Source organism: Hippoglossus stenolepis, chromosome 21, assembly GCF_022539355.2.
Source record: "Hippoglossus stenolepis isolate QCI-W04-F060 chromosome 21, HSTE1.2, whole genome shotgun sequence".
In the NCBI taxonomy this organism is placed as follows: domain Eukaryota; kingdom Metazoa; phylum Chordata; class Actinopteri; order Pleuronectiformes; family Pleuronectidae; genus Hippoglossus; species Hippoglossus stenolepis.
Window position 1 is genome coordinate 9,290,486 of NC_061503.1, and position 19,395 is coordinate 9,309,880.

General features: G+C 43.9%; 1 protein-coding gene across 1 annotated transcript in view; it reads left to right on the forward strand.

Moving 5' to 3' along the window:
• Positions 1–258: 258 nt before the first annotated feature.
• The window catches only part of LOC118101080 (SH3 and multiple ankyrin repeat domains protein 1), a 29,617-nt gene continuing 10,480 nt past the window's right edge, over positions 259–19,395 (forward strand). The window contains 15 exon segments of the mRNA XM_047338465.1: positions 259–285; positions 287–799; positions 4,430–4,633; positions 6,546–6,617; positions 6,709–6,817; positions 7,013–7,164; positions 8,226–8,393; positions 9,537–9,653; positions 9,760–9,837; positions 9,993–10,059; positions 10,267–10,442; positions 10,581–10,711; positions 11,833–11,972; positions 13,276–13,389; positions 14,018–14,096. Coding sequence (XP_047194421.1) covers positions 259–285; positions 287–799; positions 4,430–4,633; positions 6,546–6,617; positions 6,709–6,817; positions 7,013–7,164; positions 8,226–8,393; positions 9,537–9,653; positions 9,760–9,837; positions 9,993–10,059; positions 10,267–10,442; positions 10,581–10,711; positions 11,833–11,972; positions 13,276–13,389; positions 14,018–14,096 — 2,147 coding nt within the window.

Genomic DNA, 19,395 nt, shown 5'->3' on the forward strand with positions numbered 1-19,395 from the left:
GCATTCCCAGCGGCTAAATGGAAAATGTGGACCAGCTCTGTGCTCATTCACACATGTGGACTTATTAGCATTGCCCGTGGCTAGTATTTCTATTATTGCACGTGTCTTTTTCTAATGTTGTAATGTTCACTCTATCACTGAAATGTTCCAGAGATAAATGACCAAAGGTTACTCCCTTCTCTGCCTGTTTTCCCACAGCATGTTTCTAAGGATGAGGCCAGTCTCATGGGATAGCCATGTTTTGTCTTCATGACAGCTATGTCACTCAGCCCTCTCTGCAGTGACCCCTGCACAGCAAAGGATGCTGGGAAATAATGAGCACTTTTATCCCGGTCAGGATGACAAAGATGGGGAGGATGAGGAGGAGGAAGAGGAGCAGGGAACAGAAAACACAGACGGGGAAGACGAACGTGACACGGAGAATGGAGGGTTAGAGGGTCTGGAGGAGGAGGAAATGACGAGAGGACGACAATCCTGGGAAGGGAAAGGTGGCGAGGTGGTTAAACCAGCTGCCATAGTGATCGGCCGACAGAGAGCGGACAGGCCGCTGAGGCCGGGCCACCGAGGATTCGGTTACATGTCAAATCAAGCTCCGTTACACCATCAAGCAGCCAATAAGCAGCAGCAGCAGCAGCATCCTTTCAATGCAGCCAATCAGCAGCCTCATCACCCAGGCCTGAATATGCTGCAGAAGAGACGAGGTCTCATGGAGCGCAGCATGACCACGATGGCTCCTCTAGAGGACACATTCCTGACAATGATGGTGTTTCGTATTGGAATTCCAGACATCAAACAAACAGTAGGTGCATGTCCTCCCTATGGCCAAATGCAATGCAAAAACACTCATGGCATGAAGACACCTTCACATGACAGAATCTCATGTTCTTCTAGACTCCTAATTTAGCACAGATTTAAATCCATAAAGCCAAAAAGTCAAATACTCTAAAACGTTGTTGTACACTTCGGCTCCTCATGTTTAAAATCTTTAAGAATGAGCCATCAAGTACAATCAAATCAAAATCCAGCAATTGTAAAACAATTCTCCCTCAGGGCGCCACTTGAGGGAAGTGTCTCTGATATTACTGCCTCAGAACGGAAAGCTTTACATGAACAAACATTGAGAAAGGTTATAAGCATATACAGTATAAATATCAGATTCAAATAACAATCACTCAAGGTTATTGCCTTAAGTGATTGTTATGTTTCTGGACATAAGTAAACCTGTAAATGTTATATTAGTGATGCAGGGGTTTTCATTTGGATTTAGAGAGGAATTCTATTATTCAAACATATAACCTGGATTTGTGATAATAAAAAACTAATTATGAACAGAGATGAGGTAAGAGCACAACCTTGGACCTTGGTCACTATATTCTCTCAGTGACTCATCAGGTTTGCTCTTGGTTGCTGCGTTCGTCGTCTGTTTTTCCACGCCTTCCTCCTCTTTGTTTTTAAGCCTGCTGTCTTTTCTAATGGAAGCTAAAATGATTCACAACTGTTTCCACTCCAAAGCCGGTTTATTTTGCATCCCTAAATGAAAACATTATTCAGGTTTATAGCTGCAGTGTTGACTCCACATCTGTTTGAAATTAGTCTCTGAAAAGTACTGGGGGAGTACTCCGTGCATACATTGTTGAGCATTAACCAAATAGTGTGCACGACTGTACTGGCACATCTCTTGTTTTCAAAGCCTTTTTTCACTCCAGTCGTCCCACAAGCCCAGGGATGCGTCCCTGAAGGAAGAAGACAGCGCTTGTGTTGCGTAACCTGTGAGGGCAGACGTACGTGTATTCCGTCAACACCACCATGTTTCGGTCATGTGTGGTCATAATTAGTTTCCAAAACTGAAGTTGGCATCAATTCACACTTACAGCTGCTCTCAGCTGAGCGGTGGCGGCAGGTGTGAATTGGCCAGCCCACACATCCAGGTGAGAATGGCTAAGCCGACTGTAAACCCCCTCCCCACCATCTTCCTTTCTGCATTTTCAACTCCCCGAACATGCCGGCTGCTCTACATGTCAGCCAATCTGCCCTCAATATAACAGTAATTGCTAATTATCTAATAGGTTTTTAATGAGTTTGGGGAGAGCGAGTTGCTCTGGAATATATGGAAGGCCTCTGTGTTGCTCGTAGGTCTCCGTCAGCCACAGGCGTCGGGTTCAGCTCCGCACACCGCCGACTAACACTCAGCACCTCACGCCGTGGAGCTGAAATATTATTGAGTCAAATGCGAGAGAGAGACGACAAGAGGGAAGGAAGTGTTGGGAGCGGGTTAAAGAGGGCGAGAGTGGAGACGGATGCTGTGAAAAGCAAGTTGGGAGCGAATGAACAAAGTGGGAGATTTACAGTGCGCGTTTATATAAACCGTAATAATAAAAGTGTCCGAAAATCCCTGATTGTATAAAAGAGAACGATGGGGAGAGGAGTGTCCCTGTAATACACAGTATACATTACATTAGACATCTCTCCCAGGAATTACGCACTCTGTGTCTTCCACACACACACACACACACACACACACACACACACACACACACACACACACACACACACACACACACACACACACACACACACACACACACACACACACACACACACACACACACGTTCTTTACAACTCAGTTATATATGGTCATGTGGTTTACCTCCCAGGGACCACCGAGACATTGCTACGGCAACGGGTGCCTGCCTCCACTAATGAATCGGTTGCCATGCCAATAGAGTTGGCTACATTATCAAACTGTGCAAACTAGTGAGGTGGGGGAGCGGTGGAGGGGCGGGGCTCGAGGGGAGCAGAGGGACATGGAAGTGTGCTGAGCTGTGCAATTTTACTTACAGTGCGCTGAGATGGAACAATGGCATAGATGCATACATCTCATTGAGACGTCTCAGCTCCGTTGTTAAGACCCACTCCGGCTCCGTCCTGCAGCTCCAGACTCTAATAAGAAAAGGGGAGAAAAGATTGTCTTGAGGGAATGGGCAGCGCACAAATCACCGTGAAATCTGGTCGGGCATTCACATAATACATCCGAGGTAGTTTTTTTTCACACACATACAGCACGAGGCAAAGAGGATTTTCTCTCCAAACTACTTCCTCTTCTGGATCATGGTGCAAATGTGACATACAATATTTATCCCGGTGTAGAATCGTTCTTCATTCGGGGGTAAAAGAGAAATGATGTTGTGAATATAAGTCAGAGTTAGACCCGAGTGTCAGCTCAAACTATAAGGAAAGCATATAAGTCATCGTCTCTCCAGTGATTTGGCAGATGATCAATTATTAACAAGTAATGCATTCATATTCTGCACACACCACACACTCATGCATTCATCACTCACCAGCTGATGTTAAAACCATCATGCTACATTATTTATCCATAATGATAAAGTGCAACTACATAGTATTATTTATTGAGACACAGGTTTACGCATTGAAACCTGACCATTAAAAAAAGCTGTTGTCATAATGATATAAACTCCTGCGGTTAGAGACAGAAAGAGTCAGATTTTCTTTCTAAGATCAGAGAAAGGGAAAGAGATCAAAACAAGACAGAGGGAGGCTGAGGCAGCTTATGAAGTCTGGCACTCCTGCTACTCCACAGTGGTGGAGGAAGTATTCAGACCTGTTACTTCAGTAAAAGTAGCAGCTTGAAAAAAAATCACATTTTCCAAGATATCTCTGCAAATAATAGGAATCAAGAGACAATCTGAGGCTCATGTCGAGCAGAAAACGATTCGGCATATGACATCATATAATAAGTCATCTTGAAGAAGTCACATAGAAGAAAAGTACATGTAGGTATCTCTGCCTCCTATAGAACTACAGACATGAACTAAAGGTTATAAAGCTTGAAAAATAATGATCATATGGTAGGAATTATGTCTTCATGACTCCAGATGAATAGTATAGTAATGCATTAACTATTGCAACCAACAAGGCACATGATCTACAGCTCATTTACATTAACCATTATTCATCATTGTATGAAATAAATGATGTCATGGTGACGTCAGTATCCTTGGAGACAGAATCACCTACATGTAGTCATGTGCGCACCGTTTCCCATGGTTCTTTAAACCTGCTGCAAATGGTGCTGCTGGAAATCTGTCAGTCAAAAGAGCTATTATTGCATTTAGATGGTTTTATTTTACTGTTACTATTTAATCTGTTGGATAAATTATAGCTTAAATATGCAATTTAAATCGTTTTTTAATTAGATTTTTGGAAATCATGTTGCACCTCCCTGCCCCCGGGTTAGGGGTTAGTTTGACCCCTAACCCGGCATTTCCCAAACCCCTAGTTTGGGAACTGCTGCACCATAGAACCACCTTTTTCTGCTTTTTGCTCTGCTTAACCATTATAATGTCTGCCTCCAAAAACTCCCACACTTGACCTCTGCTTTGCCCTGTGTTCCATGTCTGTCAGAGGTGTCTCCAGTTTGACCAGGACTGCACGGTGTGGAGCGCCAAGCAGCAGATCGTCTTAACCCTCAGCGAGTCGCTGTGGGACGTCTACAACTACGGCCTCTTCCAGCCAGCTGGAGACGGACGGGACGCCAAGTTCCTGGAGGAGGAGCGGGCCCTGCGAGACTACTCCCAGTCCTTTGAGAAAGGCGTGCCTTACCTGGAGGTATGGAGATGGAAAGGGTGGGGAAGTTCAAACAGTCAGACAAAAAGCATTTAGAGTTTTTTTTTTATATATGCTTGTTAAGTGAGGACTAAGCTGTTAAGTTATATCTTATTTCGTAATCAAACTTATTCACATGGCTGCTCCACACAGCCATGAATACAAATCTGATGGGGAAACCCTTCATTCATTTATTTGTTTGTGGGCCTAAAGTTTGTTTAATAACCAAGTCCCAAAAAAATACTAAGAATCCCTCTATAAAATATTCAGTCCAGTGTTTATTACTGTGTATAGATTATTCAGAAAGAACATCATCTAAAAACAGAAAATAATAAGCACATTGTTGATTTGATAGCTTTCATTATGTAACATAGAAATGATATTGTATTTCTTCACTGTTTGGGATGTGGGTTGTTGGAGGCATCCGTGAGAAGTTTCACGCTGTGTTTTGATTATCTAACAGCGCCCCCTGCTGGTCCAGCTTGCTGTAAATGTTGAGTGCTGCTTGGGTGGGGCTGAAATCCTATCCTTGCTCTCAGGGTTTGGCTTCAAAGCAGCCTGTTTACATTCTTGACAAGGTTCCAGATTAGGACATGTCTGTGTAGTGATGAGGCCTCGTAACTGGATTCCACTCCACAGCAGAATGTATCTCACAGCGCAGAGAGTGGATGTATTTATAACACCAGTAATGCCATTTTGTAAAGCCAGCTTAGTGCACATTCACTGGTCCAGTAGTTTATCCACACAGTTACTTCTTAGTGTGTACCACCACATACCAGTGAACACGGTATAGTTATTTTATTCTGTTCAAGTTTATTTCCTTCATCCTGACGCTGCACAAACGCAGCCGCTCTGAGGTGCAGTGTGTGCCTCAGTTCAGCAGTAACTTAGTTCTCTACTCTCGCCTCCCGGCTCCTCTGCAGTTTAACGGTTTGTCATCACACTGCAGTAAAGGTGTGGAGACCCCACATTCAGATAGGCGGTTTTCATTGAATTGGATTATTCAGAAAGGAAGAGACGGTAAACAGACCTGAGCTCAGTTGAATTACTGAAGTCTGGTTCTCTAGACAATGTTTAAGGCCAGTGCTTTCAGTGGGTGGTCACCAGATACAGAGAAGGGGTCTTAAGATGACATAAACAATTACAAATTTCTTCAGGTGATTGTGACTAATATGTGACATGATTGAAAGCAAACCAGGAAAAATTGCGACATGTACAAGTCATTGATTTGTTTAGTTTTTTCCAAATCAATATCCTTTAGTCTCCATATTGTCTCTGACACTGTTATTTTTGGGCTCATCTGAATCTAAAAGCTTTTAGATAGACACTAATGTAACAACACTTATATGAGAACACTCTGCTGCCTGTAAATAAAATAATCAACACTTACAGAAAATAAATCTAAGTTAGCTAGTGCTGCTCAGTACAGAGTCCCCCCCCCCCCCAAACAGAGTACAGATATCAAAATAGCCTGTAGTGAGTAGATTATATTTTAGTACTATTCAGTTTGACATATACTATGGCTTTGCAGTATGTAGGCATGACACATTTGCTGTTAATAAAATGAAAGTGCTCTAGGCTCTAGTATTTAATCATCATTAGAATGAATAATCAGCATTAACTCTTTTACTGTGTCTTCTTTGCTTCCATGCACCCAATTTACATTTTTGTAAAGAAATTCATTGAACTGGCTGCTCAGAATTATTTGTGAATTATTTGCTCTAAAACTAATCCCCAGTCTGACTTCTGTTCCTTTTAAGAAAAACAATGTTTTCATTGTTTAACACCATCTGAGCCACAGATGTACAGCACAATGATCCTTTCTCTTATTTCCCTCTTTTTACACCTTCAGTGATAAACTGTGTTTCAGAAGGATTCTTCACAGTTTTCACACGGATCTTTTTCTGCTCCTCAGTTTAGGTACAAAACCAGAGTTTATAAACAGACCAACCTGGATGAGAAGGCTCTTGGAAAGCTCAGCACAAAGGTATTTCTTCTCTTCTCTATGAGACATTACTGATGTAAACTATTCATTTCCACTCACTGGCATCCATCTCCTTCCTCTGCACAACTCCCAGGCCAGTCTGAAGAAGTTCCTGGATTATATTCAGACTGGAGCAACGGAGAAAATAGCAAAAGTCCTTGATAAAGGTCTTGATCCAAATTTTCATGACCCTGACACCGGAGGTGAGTTTGTCACAGAACTTTTTATGCAACTTCTCACTCTGGATTTATGTATTATATAAAGATTCATTCTTTGCCTTCAAATAAATTATATTGTGATATTGAGTGATTTCAAATACTGTGAGAATATCCCAGGATGGATTTTCACCTTTCTACCTGCCATCCCTCCTTAACCCCTATCACTCCTCCATTGGTCAGAGACCCCGCTGTCTGTGGCGGTGCAGTCTGGTCTGCCAGTGGAGGGCATCAAGGTGCTGGTTCAGGGCGGCGCTCATTTGGACTTTAGAAGCAGAGACAGCTTGACACCAGTGCACAAAGCTGTGAGGGCTCAGAATCACGCTGGGCTGCTGGTAAGGACTGGTTTTAAGTTGCACACTCATACTGTAGGTTGCAAATGCACAAACTGAATGATGATTATAAGGCAAGGCCGTTTTACTTATAAAACACATTTCATACACAGAAGTAGATAGAAATTAAAGAAAAATAAAATAAAATAAAATCAGAAAGCACAGTTTAAAGCAAGTTTCAACAAGTTAAGAGATTAAAAAGAGTAGAATAAAAGTGGTAAGAGAAATAAAAAACTTTATGAAATTTAAAAATAAGTTGATAGAGAAAAAAATAAAATAAGAAATAGAATAAAATACAATGATGGTATGTAAAATGTTTTATCTGGTTTTAACAACTGCAATGGATAGACCATTCCTAAGATTATAAAATATTATAGGGTTTGTGTGCATCAAGCCAACTTTGAAGACTTTAGATACAATGTGTTGAATTTTGAATTAATTTGTTTCCCATTGAATTCAAAGAAGATTTGAAGCATTAGTACCTTGAATATTGTGGGTATAACATGGTTATTTAGTTAGTTTCTATGCATTTAAAATCTACTTTTACAGGTGTTGACATGTTTTAAGTTATTTTGTCTACCCCCGGTGCAACTTCAACATGCACTATAACAATCTATGTTGTATACAAGATCAAATGTTAAACTAGAATACCTCCCCCAGGGGCCAACACCCTATCTCGCCACGTTAAAGAAATGTAAAAAACAACAACTCCTGAGTCTGCCTGTTTATCCGGATCTGCTACAAAGTTTATTGGCTTCTTCCTGGTGTCATGCCCCACCCCACCACAAAATTTCAAACAGACAAACAAACGCTGATGAAAACATAAACTTGGCGCTGGTAATAATCAATCTATCTGATATATATTGGCATGATGTATCTATCAGTAAAACTTTGTGATTGTATTGGTCAGCATCATCATGAGGACTAGAATAATGCCCAACTATATACAGCAATCATCTTTTCATTTCCTACTCCTCAGTTTGTCTGTCTCTCATTACAAACAGAACATGCACACACACACACACACACACACTGAACAAAGTCCTTTCTTCTCCTCTTGCCAGGCTCTCTTGTCCCTTGGAGCGTCTCCTGACTACAAAGACCGCTGTGGCCTGACCCCGCTGTACCACACTGTGCTGACAGGGGGCGACACGTCCTGCTGTGAGACCTTGCTCTACTACACAGCGAGACTGGGGACAAGGGATGAGAATGGCTGGGATGAGTCCCATCAGGTAATGGGCAGATACATATATCTATCTGTCTATCTGTCTGTCTGTCTGTCTGTCTGTCTGTCTATCTGTCTATCTGTCTCGCTCACTCTATCTTTATCTGTCTATCTCTTTATCTCTCTCTTTCTCTATCTCTCTCTAATTCTCTCTCCATATTTTATACATATTACATATATCTCCCTCTACCTATCTCTCCATCTCCTCTGTCCGTCTTCAAATTGTAACATTAAACATCTTTGGTCTTTTGTGTCTCTTCATGTAAACTTGAGCAATGCACCAATGTTTCTTATCTCTGTCGTTCATGTCGTGCCGCCCTCAGTTTCTCTCTCAGCATTTTCTCACACCCCTCTCCTCTTGGCCTTCCTCACCCGTCTCTCCATTCCCTCTGCCTCCTCCCCTCCCCTCCCTCTCTCTGTCTATAGCACAGGGATGAAGAGGAGTTTGGAATGGAAGAAATGCATAAGGTACCCTTCGTCCCGCCATCTCTCCATCCATCTCAGCCTCTCACTGAGAATCATGCTATGAAAAAACATTTAAAAAATGTCACTAAACAGTCGTGGATAAGACGACCACATAGTTTCCTTAAATGTTCAAATCTGAGTCATCTTGAGCCCAGTTCAGAAAGAGCATTGTATTATTATCTCTTTCTTACTGCAGATATGGGTGCATTGCCTCCACCATGTCTCTGTGACATTATGGTAAATTTGCGTTTGTGCTGCGAGCCGGTTGTCATGGTATCTTATTTTGGTTTTGCCGTGCTCTGTGTTTTCTTTCTTTACTTTGTACGTATGATGTGATATTTTAGTCCCTGCAGGGGGATATGAGGAAACCTCTCAGGCTGTTGATCGCTCGTTTCTGTTGTTCGAATGTTTTTTTGTTCCCTTTCTTTTCCTCCACGGTGCAATGTAAGTGGCTCTGACCTGTTTTTCCTGTAAGAGTAATTATGGATCTAAATGTGGATGCAGGACACAATATTTCCTTTTTCTTTATCTTATCTCCTCTACGAAATCGTTTTTTCCCCCTCTCTTTATCTGCCTAATTCTCTTGTACTATACTGCCCTATGTAACCCCCACCCACCTTCCTCCTTCCATACTTAATAACAATGATAATTTGTGGATATTTCTATCACACCCTTGACATTACAGGCTTGCCAGAATGGCTTTGCCCAGCACTTGGAGCATCTGCTGTTTTATGGGGCAAACACCACTTCTCAAAATGCCTCAGGGAACACTGCACTTCACATTTCTGCCCTGTACAACAAGGTGAGTATGGAAATAGATCCCTTATATTAAACTATCATTACCATAATAATTACTGCTGCTTCTTCTAAAGGTGCTAACCGATCACTTCCCCTCTGTGAATCATCAGGAGAGCTGTGTCCGCGTTCTTCTGTACCGGGGAGCAAACAGGGAGGCAAAGAACAAACATGGCCAGACCCCCTTTCAGGTAAATGTATTCACGATAATTGTTTTTACTGAGAATATAGTTTGGAATTTTAATCATATGACTTTGACGAAACCAGAGAGATAATTAGACAAAAATAACACTTATTACAAGAGCTAGCATAACTATATACTTCATTTAGTTTTCTCTGTTTGCAGCTAGCTGTAGTTTCTGGTCACTTTGAACTCGGGGAAATCATCAAAAACCACAAAGATTCTGACGTAGGTAAGCATTCAAGCCAGACTTCCTCTTCTGAAGGAGCTATTAAATATTGAAATATTTAAAAAATCCCAGCACTTGCCCTTTTTTTGCCCCTATATGATCTCATTTTTCCCCTAATCGACCTTATTTCTCCCTTCATTTCATCCTGTCACATCCTCCCTGCTCCCCTTCCTCACCTCCGACCCCTCACCGTCACACCTCCATCTCCAGTGCCCTTTTTGGAATCGCCAAAGTTTGTTCCCAAAAGAAAAGAGAGCGCCCACACACTGCCTCTCCCCTCGCTCCATTCCCACCACCTACTGCGTGCTAACAGTGATAACACCATGACCCAGTCTGAACCTCTGGCCCTCCCCAACAAGGCTGCAACCAATCCCAACCCAGGACAGGTACTGAAGACCATTAGGTGGATGGTCATCCACTGATTGCTCTTAGATATGATTACTGACAATGTATTGCTTCTCAGGCTCTTACAGGAATGATAGATCAGCTTTTGACATTCTGTCGTTATGGGTGTGTTTCTGCAGGCCCAGCGCAGGGCCTCCATCGGCATGAGAAGCTCCAGCAGCCCCAGAACTCGTACCCGCTCCCCATCCAGAGGGAGAGGAGGCCAAAGTGACACGGAGGAGAGGCACCGGCAGCCGCGAGGTAGACAGGGGTAAGTAAGCTGTCGGGGGAGGATCAGACATGAACTCCGGAGAATGTCCACACAATGGGGTCTGGACTTTCTCCGGAGTTCACCTTTCACACATGAACAATGCAGCAGGAGATTCTCCAGTCAGACGCTTTCACAACAACATGGAAGTCTCCAGAGCTGAGAGGTGGTGCAGCAGGCGGAGACAAGATGTAACGTATTCATTCCACTGTGGAGATCACGTGTGTTTGTTTGCAGCACATTGACACCGGCGTCGGACTTTATCACCAAAAGCTCTCTTGACATCTTCGTCAGTGTCTTCTTCATTGGTGTCTTCTTCACATACAGCCCCTCCGGAGAATGCCAGGAGATTATCCAGAGTTCATGTCTGAAAGCAGCTTTATGGCTCAGGAGACGGAACGGGTCGTCCACTAACCAGTGGGTCGGCAGTTCCATCCTAGTTTCCCCCCGTTCCGCTTGCCAAAGTGTCCTTGGGCAAAATATTGAACCCCAACTTACCCCTGATGTCTGTGCCCTTAGTGTGTGATAGAGACAGTGCTGCACATAGTTGCACTTAATGAAAGTATCTTAACTCTTATTCTAACCAGGTCCCGTGAGGACATCCACCAACAGGGCGTCGCTAATATCCAGTTACCCTCAGCTGTATGCGGAGAAACTACTATTTGTGTCTCAGTTGCATGGTTATGCACTATTTTTAACTGCTAGTCACATATTTTAGGTGTGGTGTCACTGTACATTGTTGTTCTGCGAGGCAACGGAAATGTAGAGATATTCACCGCCCGAAAAAAAAAAAAAAATAAATGTTACATGCTCAATGACAACAACTTGGATATAAACAAGACCCGAGTCTGTACTTGCAGGACGGAGCAGAAATGTTCGTGCTTTCTTCATGACATATGAATCAATTGCCAGACTGTCAGTAAATACACTGCTGCAGCCGGCTCTCTCCCTGTTGCTATGACTGATGAGTAAGACTCAACATGCCGGCTGTCTGTGATGTGGCCTGACAAGCTGCATGTCGTCTTACTTCGTCTCGCTTGTGTTTTCCACAGTGTGTAACGCGGTCTAATCTCACAGTTTTGTTGAGAGACTCTCCCTCTTTCTCTCTCGTTCTCCCTCCATAGAGCAACCTCTGCGGGCAGCGGGGGAGGTCACATAAAGCGTATGTACAGTGCGGTGCCGGGGCGGGTGTATGTGGCCACACGCGCCCACTCTGCTGGTGGAGACAGGGAGCTCTCAATCAGCAAAGGGGATAAAGTTAAAGGTGAGATGGAGCCAAATCAACAAATGGGGAGGTGAAGAATGAGGAGGAAGTCATCCCACCAAGATTTAAACAGAACTGTAATCATCTTGTTATTGTAGGAGCCATCTATTTGATTTGTACTTTCCACTGTATGTTCCTCCTGAGCAGTAGGGGGTATATGTCGGAGGCCAAAGCTGGCCAGAGGAAATCTAAGTTCATGCCAGTAAACTGTTTTTGACTGTGCTCATATCATCAGCAAAGTTTATCCCCTCAACACACACACACACATAAACAACATACCATTATAGCTTGATAAATCTAAGTTATCTAGGTTGTCCAGTAATGTGGTACGTCTCCAGTAGCAGCACACACACTGCTGCTATAGAATTTTCTCATTAAGTGGAGGGCTTCTTGCCTCTAGAGTTTCCTGACGGCCGTCTCAAGCTGTTCGAACTGCTGGCCCACCTCAGCCTCAATTTCAAACGGTGTGTGTGAGACAGGCGAGGGAGAGGAGAGGATGGGGGACGTCTCTGAACGATGGACAATATGGTGGTTTTCGGGGTTTAGTTTCAGCAAAGCGGAGTTTTCTCATGAGCGGTTGCTAGTGACGGGGCAGCCGCCCTAATTTGATTAGAGGATGTTAACTTTTTGAAATACATATAAATGTTATGATGTAGAGAGGTCCCAAGCGATTGACACTTCATAAGCATTGTGCGTGCAAGTTCCAAGATGGTTTGAAACACTGGGTGGCATTATGAGCCATGTTCAGCCCACAAATGCAGATTTGTTTTTATAAATTTGGTAATAAATGTGATTTAAAATCAACATTAACATATTTAATTGAACAGTTATATAATTTAGTTTACAGCTCAAAAAACACATTGAAGTGTGCAGTATCAGTCACTACAGCTGTTCTCACACAATCACACAAAAGTTGTCTATTTTGCTAAAGGTTGTTCTTTTCTTTATCTAAATGTTCCCTCATCTGGTGCAATGTTTCAAAACCGCCAGTGCAGCTGCAGGGCAGGTTGATAAACTCTGTAAAACATCAACAAGGAGAAGACGTACATGAGGGAAGAGAGGATTGTAAACAAGAGAAATGAGAAGAACCAGCATCCAGTCATCACAAAGCAATACGTGTTCCGAGCCTCTCAGTGGATCGTACACCGTTATTATAAAACAGGTTAATAAAGACAAACTAGGAGAGTTGGAGGAAATATGTATCACAGTGAGAGAGTAAGAGACACTGAATTTGCTCCCAAAATTATATTTTATTCATCTAACTATGTCCTTTATCTGTTTATCTGTCTGTGTATTGCCTCAGTATTGAGTGTAGGAGAAGGGGGATACTGGGAGGGAACAGTGAAAGGACGCACTGGCTGGTTCCCTTCAGACTGTGTGGAAGAAGTGGCGGCTCTCACCAGAGACAATCGATCAGGTAAGACGGATCCAGTTGGAGCTTCATCTCATGACGTTATTCTAAAATATTAATCTCTTCACGGCAAATGTGTGGGCTGTTTTAAAAAATCCTCTCGGTTTTGTGGTAATCTTCTGAGATTCGCTGTAGCTGACCAACAGTTTGAGTTTTGTTTATAAATTAAAATAAATAATTAATGACATATTTGTGATCGTTCTCATAAAGTTCATGATATCAAGAGATGGGTCAACAAGATGTATAGTAATCGTTTAAATAGCTCATAGATTGGTGAAGGGGGCGCACAGGAAAATGGGTTACATACCCCCTCAGGCTGGCATTATCCTTTAAGTCACTGTAACACCCAGCACGTCACACTCATGTTTACCAGCAGGCCCTTTATCGCAGCAGACAGTGGCACATGTGCAGCACAGGCATTCCATTTTCTCATATTATCCCAGCTGCACTTTTCGCACAGCAAGCAAACCATATGTCACGACGTTTATAGACACAAAAACATGGTGTAATTACATTTGATTCACTTGAGGCTCGTGCTCAAAACGTGGCTCTCCTATAAATAGACGGAGACGGTGTCAAGAAGGAAGGTGAAAGTTTGATTCCAGCTTATGTTTTGCCTCCGTGTGTCTTGCAGAGACGCGTAGCGAGAAAGCCAAGAGGAAGCTTTTCCGAAACGTCACTGTTGGAGCCTACGATGGCACCGACGGCCCCAGGTAAGGAAAGTTTGGATCCGAAGCTTACAACCTGGGGTAAAGGGGATAAAAACTTGAAAACCTAAATTCGAAACCCTGAACCGTTATATCCATCCATCCATCCTTCCATATATCGCTCATCCTTTAGGGTTCCCTGGGAGGGCTGGAGCCAGTCCTAGCTAACATTGGGGCGAAAGGTGGGGTTCTTCTTACTTGAACAGATCGCCAGCACTTTGCACTACCGACGTAAAGAGACAAAAACAACCATTCACGCTCACATTCACACAAATTTATAGCCTCCAGCAATCTGCATGTCTTTCGACTGTGGGAGGAGGCTGGAGTTACCAGAGAAGTTGAGAAATTAGACAAATATAATGATAAAAAAACCCAGAATAAAGCTGATTGGCTGCAGCCTCTGATGTAGATTGTCAGTGTGGGCAGCAACTGAGCTGTGAGCTAAGACTGTGAGGCCTCAAGGTGATTGAAGAAGATGACACACAGTTGTTTTGTGGGTATGAGGAGTGTGTGTGTTGTGTGTGTGTGTGTGTGTGTGTGTGTGCGTGTGTGTGTGTGTGCGTGCGTGTGTGTGTCCATGGTCACTCGTTTCACTTGCTTTCATGTCGTCCTCTGCGCTTTATGCATCTGATTTGTTCTGATCCTGAACAGCGCCCGTTCTCTATTGTTTTGTTCTGTGAACACGTCGCTGCAGAAAGCATAAAGAGCAGCCATGTCATTTTCGGCTCGGCCCCCTTTTGGCTCCACCAGACAAACACACTTGTCGCTTCCGTCCATATTCCTCCCTCTCCTCTCCTCTCTTGTCGTGTTGCCTGTTTACACTGAGCACAACAATGGCTTAATGAAAGGTTGGGTTGGGGTTGTCTCCTCCATGACATCTGTCGAAAGTCGCAGCTCAGCCCAGCCCAGGGCAGGTGCTGCACGAAGCTTGTGCATGTTTGTCCGAGTGCTAACGTGCATGTGTCTTTCCATGTACATACATCACTCTCCTGATGAGTCATATGGAGGCTGAAGCAGCAGGCACTGGTTATATCCCATGGCTACTGAGAAGGACTTTGCAGTTGCCACCCGAGGGTTTTTTCAGCCTCTCACACGCGGTCGCCGGCATTACCCTTGTGCTGAGCAGCTCTCACTGTCATTCAGAAAAGGGATTTGCCTTAATGCAGCTGCGCTTGCCTTCTAAATGGAAATAGTGGCCACTGGGGTTGTATTACCTGTGTTAAGTTGGCAGAGCGTAATTGCAGCACTGTGGTGAAGTGGTGCTCAATTAAGAGCAAGGTGATCTGGTGCATGTTCCCTCGCTGCAGCTCGGCATTTGGGAGAATGTCAATTACTATTTCAGAGAGAGACAGAGAGCGGCAGAGTGTTTGTTAGCCTGGGTGGTGATGACAGATCTGCTTTAGAGGAGAGGAGGGGGCGAGATGAAAGTTGGCAAGTGTGTGTGTCTCTGTGTCTCTGTGTGTGTGTGTGTGAGAGAGAGAGAGAGAGAGAGAGAGAGAGAGAGAGAGAGAGAGAGAGAGAGAGAGAGAGAGAGAGTAAATCCAGGGTGGAAATCAGCTGTTAGTATATCTGTGAAACACCAGTCAGTGGATGTGCTCTCTCTCTCTCTGTCTCTCTCCCTCTCTCTCTTTCCTCTCTCTCGCCTTACATTTATACCCATCCCCCGCATCCCCACCCTGCAAATTCATCTCTCCATCTCCACGATGTTGCAACCAAACCCTCTCCCTGTCATCCACCAGCACACACACAGACTATACAGTACACATTCCCCCTGTTGTGATGATCGCTGGTATTCTCTGTCTCTCTCTCGCACGCGCTTCATCTTTGACATTGTCTTTCCCTCGTCTGATGCATGTGGGGTGCACAGCTGCACATTCTCTCCATCCTCTCTCGTTCCCCACCTCTCTCCTCCACTCTCGCGGCTCTCTTCGGCTGAGCTCTCGCTGGAAGACCGTGAGGAGGAGGGAGGCGGGAGGAGAGAGGAGGGAGGTGGTGGAGAGCGCGCGAGATAGAGGAGGGGGGGACATGGCAATGGGGGGATGCGGAGAGAGAGATTTCTCTCTCTCCCTCTCTTCTTCGTGGCCGTCACTGGGCCCCAGAAACAGGAGCGTGTGGTTCATTTACAGGTAGCGGCTGTTTCCTCATTCATTGGCTGGCTATGGATGTGAGGAGAGGACAATGGAGAGAGGGGAGAGGTAGATGATGCTATTGAGAGGCCGTGCCTTTTCAAAGACAGACTAATAAGCTATCTATTCTGTGCGTGTGTGTCTCTTGACTGTGCGTGTGTGTATCTGTGTGTCTGTCTTAAATCTGTATTTTTCCCTGTGCGTGTGAATATCTGTGGGACGGAAGTGGCTATTGAATGGAGACTCTGCAGCATGTTTATTTCTGTGTCTTCCTCCGGTGTGTCTCTGAATGTGTGTGTGTCAGTGCGTGAAAGGGAGCACATATTGATGCATTTCAGTCAGACAGTGTGGGTGTATTTCATTCTCTTTGAGTCATGATTTCTTTAAGCAGATATTCTTCATTCACCAGGACTTCCCATTTCTCGCTGCTGCTTTAAAAATGCTGCTGTCACATCCTGTAATTTTTCATGTATCCCAGTGTGTCATTAAAGATGTGAGGTATTTTGACTGTACAGAAGGATGAATGTGAATGAGTCAATAAGTGGTAAGAGTGCAGTTTGTCAGTTCCTATTGAGGTACCTGTCATTTCTGTGCATGTCTCGGTGTGTGTGTGTGTGTGTGTGTGTCTGCATGCATTTGCATTTACATGTGTGCGTGCACGGCACTATATGCAGTGAATAACATATATATGTGGTTTTCACATATAAGTGTATACGTCATTGTGCTTGATTGCTGTGGGAGTATCTCTCCTGTACGTACAGTATGTGTGTGTGTGTGCGCCGCTCATCCGTCTCTCCATCCACACTAACATCTGTCACTTGAGGTGTCTGGGTATTGTCCCCACATAACCAGTCTCTCTTCGTGTGCGTTCAGCAGGTTAATGGTTAAAAAGTTGCCTTTTTCTCAGTAATTGTAGCTAGAAGAGAGGATGACTCAGTAGGGTACATAATAACTCTGCTCTCTAGTAGGCTTACAGCTCTATTGCAGCCAGTTCAGAGCGAGCGGCTCCTCGCAGCCAACAGAGATTAAACAGGGACGTTTGTGCTTTTTATGCTTCTAATTGGCCACAGTGATTAATGTGGTGACGGGTGAACACTTTCATGTATGTTAAGTTAACCAGGTGATTTACTGCAAACCAGCAACTTGGAACCACCTGCCATGTTTCCCCCTAATAGAAGTGGATGGATCCGTCCACCCACTCGACGTTACTTTGATCCTCAGAAAGGGAAAGCATGATGGAGGACAGGGTGAGAGAAAAAGGAATGAGGTGTGAGGAGCAGATGGCTGGAAGGCGGCTGTGCGTTGGCGAAACAGTAACATTGATGGAGAACACACAAGGGATGGACCTCAGTAGGGGAAACTAGCGATCGTCTGTTCAGTGCTAAAGTTGCGGCTTGGTGTCGAAGTCTGGATGTTCAGGCCTGGAGGCCAACGCTCGTGACTCCGCTGTACCTCGGTGACTCCACAACCAAACTTTGTTTATTGATGCTCTGTTGGATTAAATACACAAGGGCTCATTGTGGTTGTGCTGTAAGAGACGGTGCAGACATTTTTTTCCACTGTTTTAATATTATTTTAGCATCAGTATACACGTCGGTCAAGTTTCAGAAGTGGTGAGGCAAAATGAAGTTGGAGTGATGGTGTTTGCTGCCAGAAACCTACAATCAAAATAACACAGTGGTTCTTTTCAATGATACATTGATTTATTTTCTACTAAGTGGTTTCATGGCCGAGTTACCCTGATGAGTGCCTGCCAGGCTGCCAATCAAATGATTGTGTTTACATTGGGTTTAGAGGCATTACGGTTCAATTTAGTGCCACAGTTTTGGGTCTCGGATCAGCTGACTCAAACAAAGGAGGCAGAATTTGTGTGTGTGTGTGGACTCAAGAAGATAGAAAGCAATGCCTGGCACATTTAAAGCAATAATATGTAACTGAGCAACAGCACCCCCTGCAGCCACGCTTGGTGGTTAATTCTGTTGGCCTCCGTGTCTGAGCGATTAAGTGGTTTTCTTGTAGAAAAAGAACCCTATCAATGTTTTGCCTGGAGCTCTGGCTGCATAGTCCAACTCACTGAACTGAAACACAACTGAACAGTGGATATTAGCCCTGATCCCTAGAAGAGCTGCTCCTGTAACAAATAAATCAATCTCTGTCTAGAATTCCTTATATTTTAAAAGTTTTATTGTTGAATATCGGAGATAAACGCTGGTTTTACGTGACTTCTGAGTCTTCTTAACTAATGTACAGTTTAGCATTACTCTTGTGACACAGTTCACCCAGGAGATTATATCCGCTCACCAAAGTTGAATAGAGCAATAACGGACATGAGTGGGGGGAATGAAATTGGCTCCATTCTCCCTTTTACAAGTCAGTGTGCATCAAAATAAATTTGAAGCTGCTATTTTATGGTGAAAAAAGTTGCTGTGTGTTGCTTAAATTCCGACTTCCTATTTAAAAGAGGGGGGCATAAAAACAGACTGTCCATTGGAAATGATGTCCTTGAGTATGTCCTGTGTTTTTGCTGCACTGTTTTACCAGTCAAGCTTTTACTGTATATGAAGGCAACTCTTTAACCAGGCCACTTGTCCCGTTCGCTCGTTCAGCCCTTCTAGGAAATCAAATCCTCTGATTTGATTTCAGTTCAAATTTTCAGTCAATTCGGGTTACCCTGATGAGCACAAGCTAACACAGAAATGAGCTGCCCAGGAAAAGAAATATCTGAAATTCCTGTTAAATCATACAGCTCTGCTAAAGCCCCGGGCTCTCCAACAGAACCGGGGTGAAATGACATTGTTAGAAAGTCGAGTCCAGAAATGAGTCATGAGATGTGGCTGTGTTCGGAGTCCATTTAAACAGTCCCGTATTAGATGAAGGGTTGTAGAGCAGCTTGGCCAAAAGTCGCAGTCATGATATTAGAATAATGAAGGGGTTTGCAGGGCCAGCCGATACACTACTCCAACTGTCTCGTAACAAGATTGCATCACAAATGTCTGTGATCGCCGTTTCTGGCCTGCTCTCCGTTTTCCGACTCTGAGCGAGAGGAGCTGTTTATGGCGGGAGAATAGAGGCCTGTCCGACTTGTTCTTGTACATAAAATGACGTGTCATGTAGGACCAGTATTGATGCGCTGGAGCCAGTAAAGCGGTATTCTTGCAAAAGCTGCCAGAGGCGGTGAA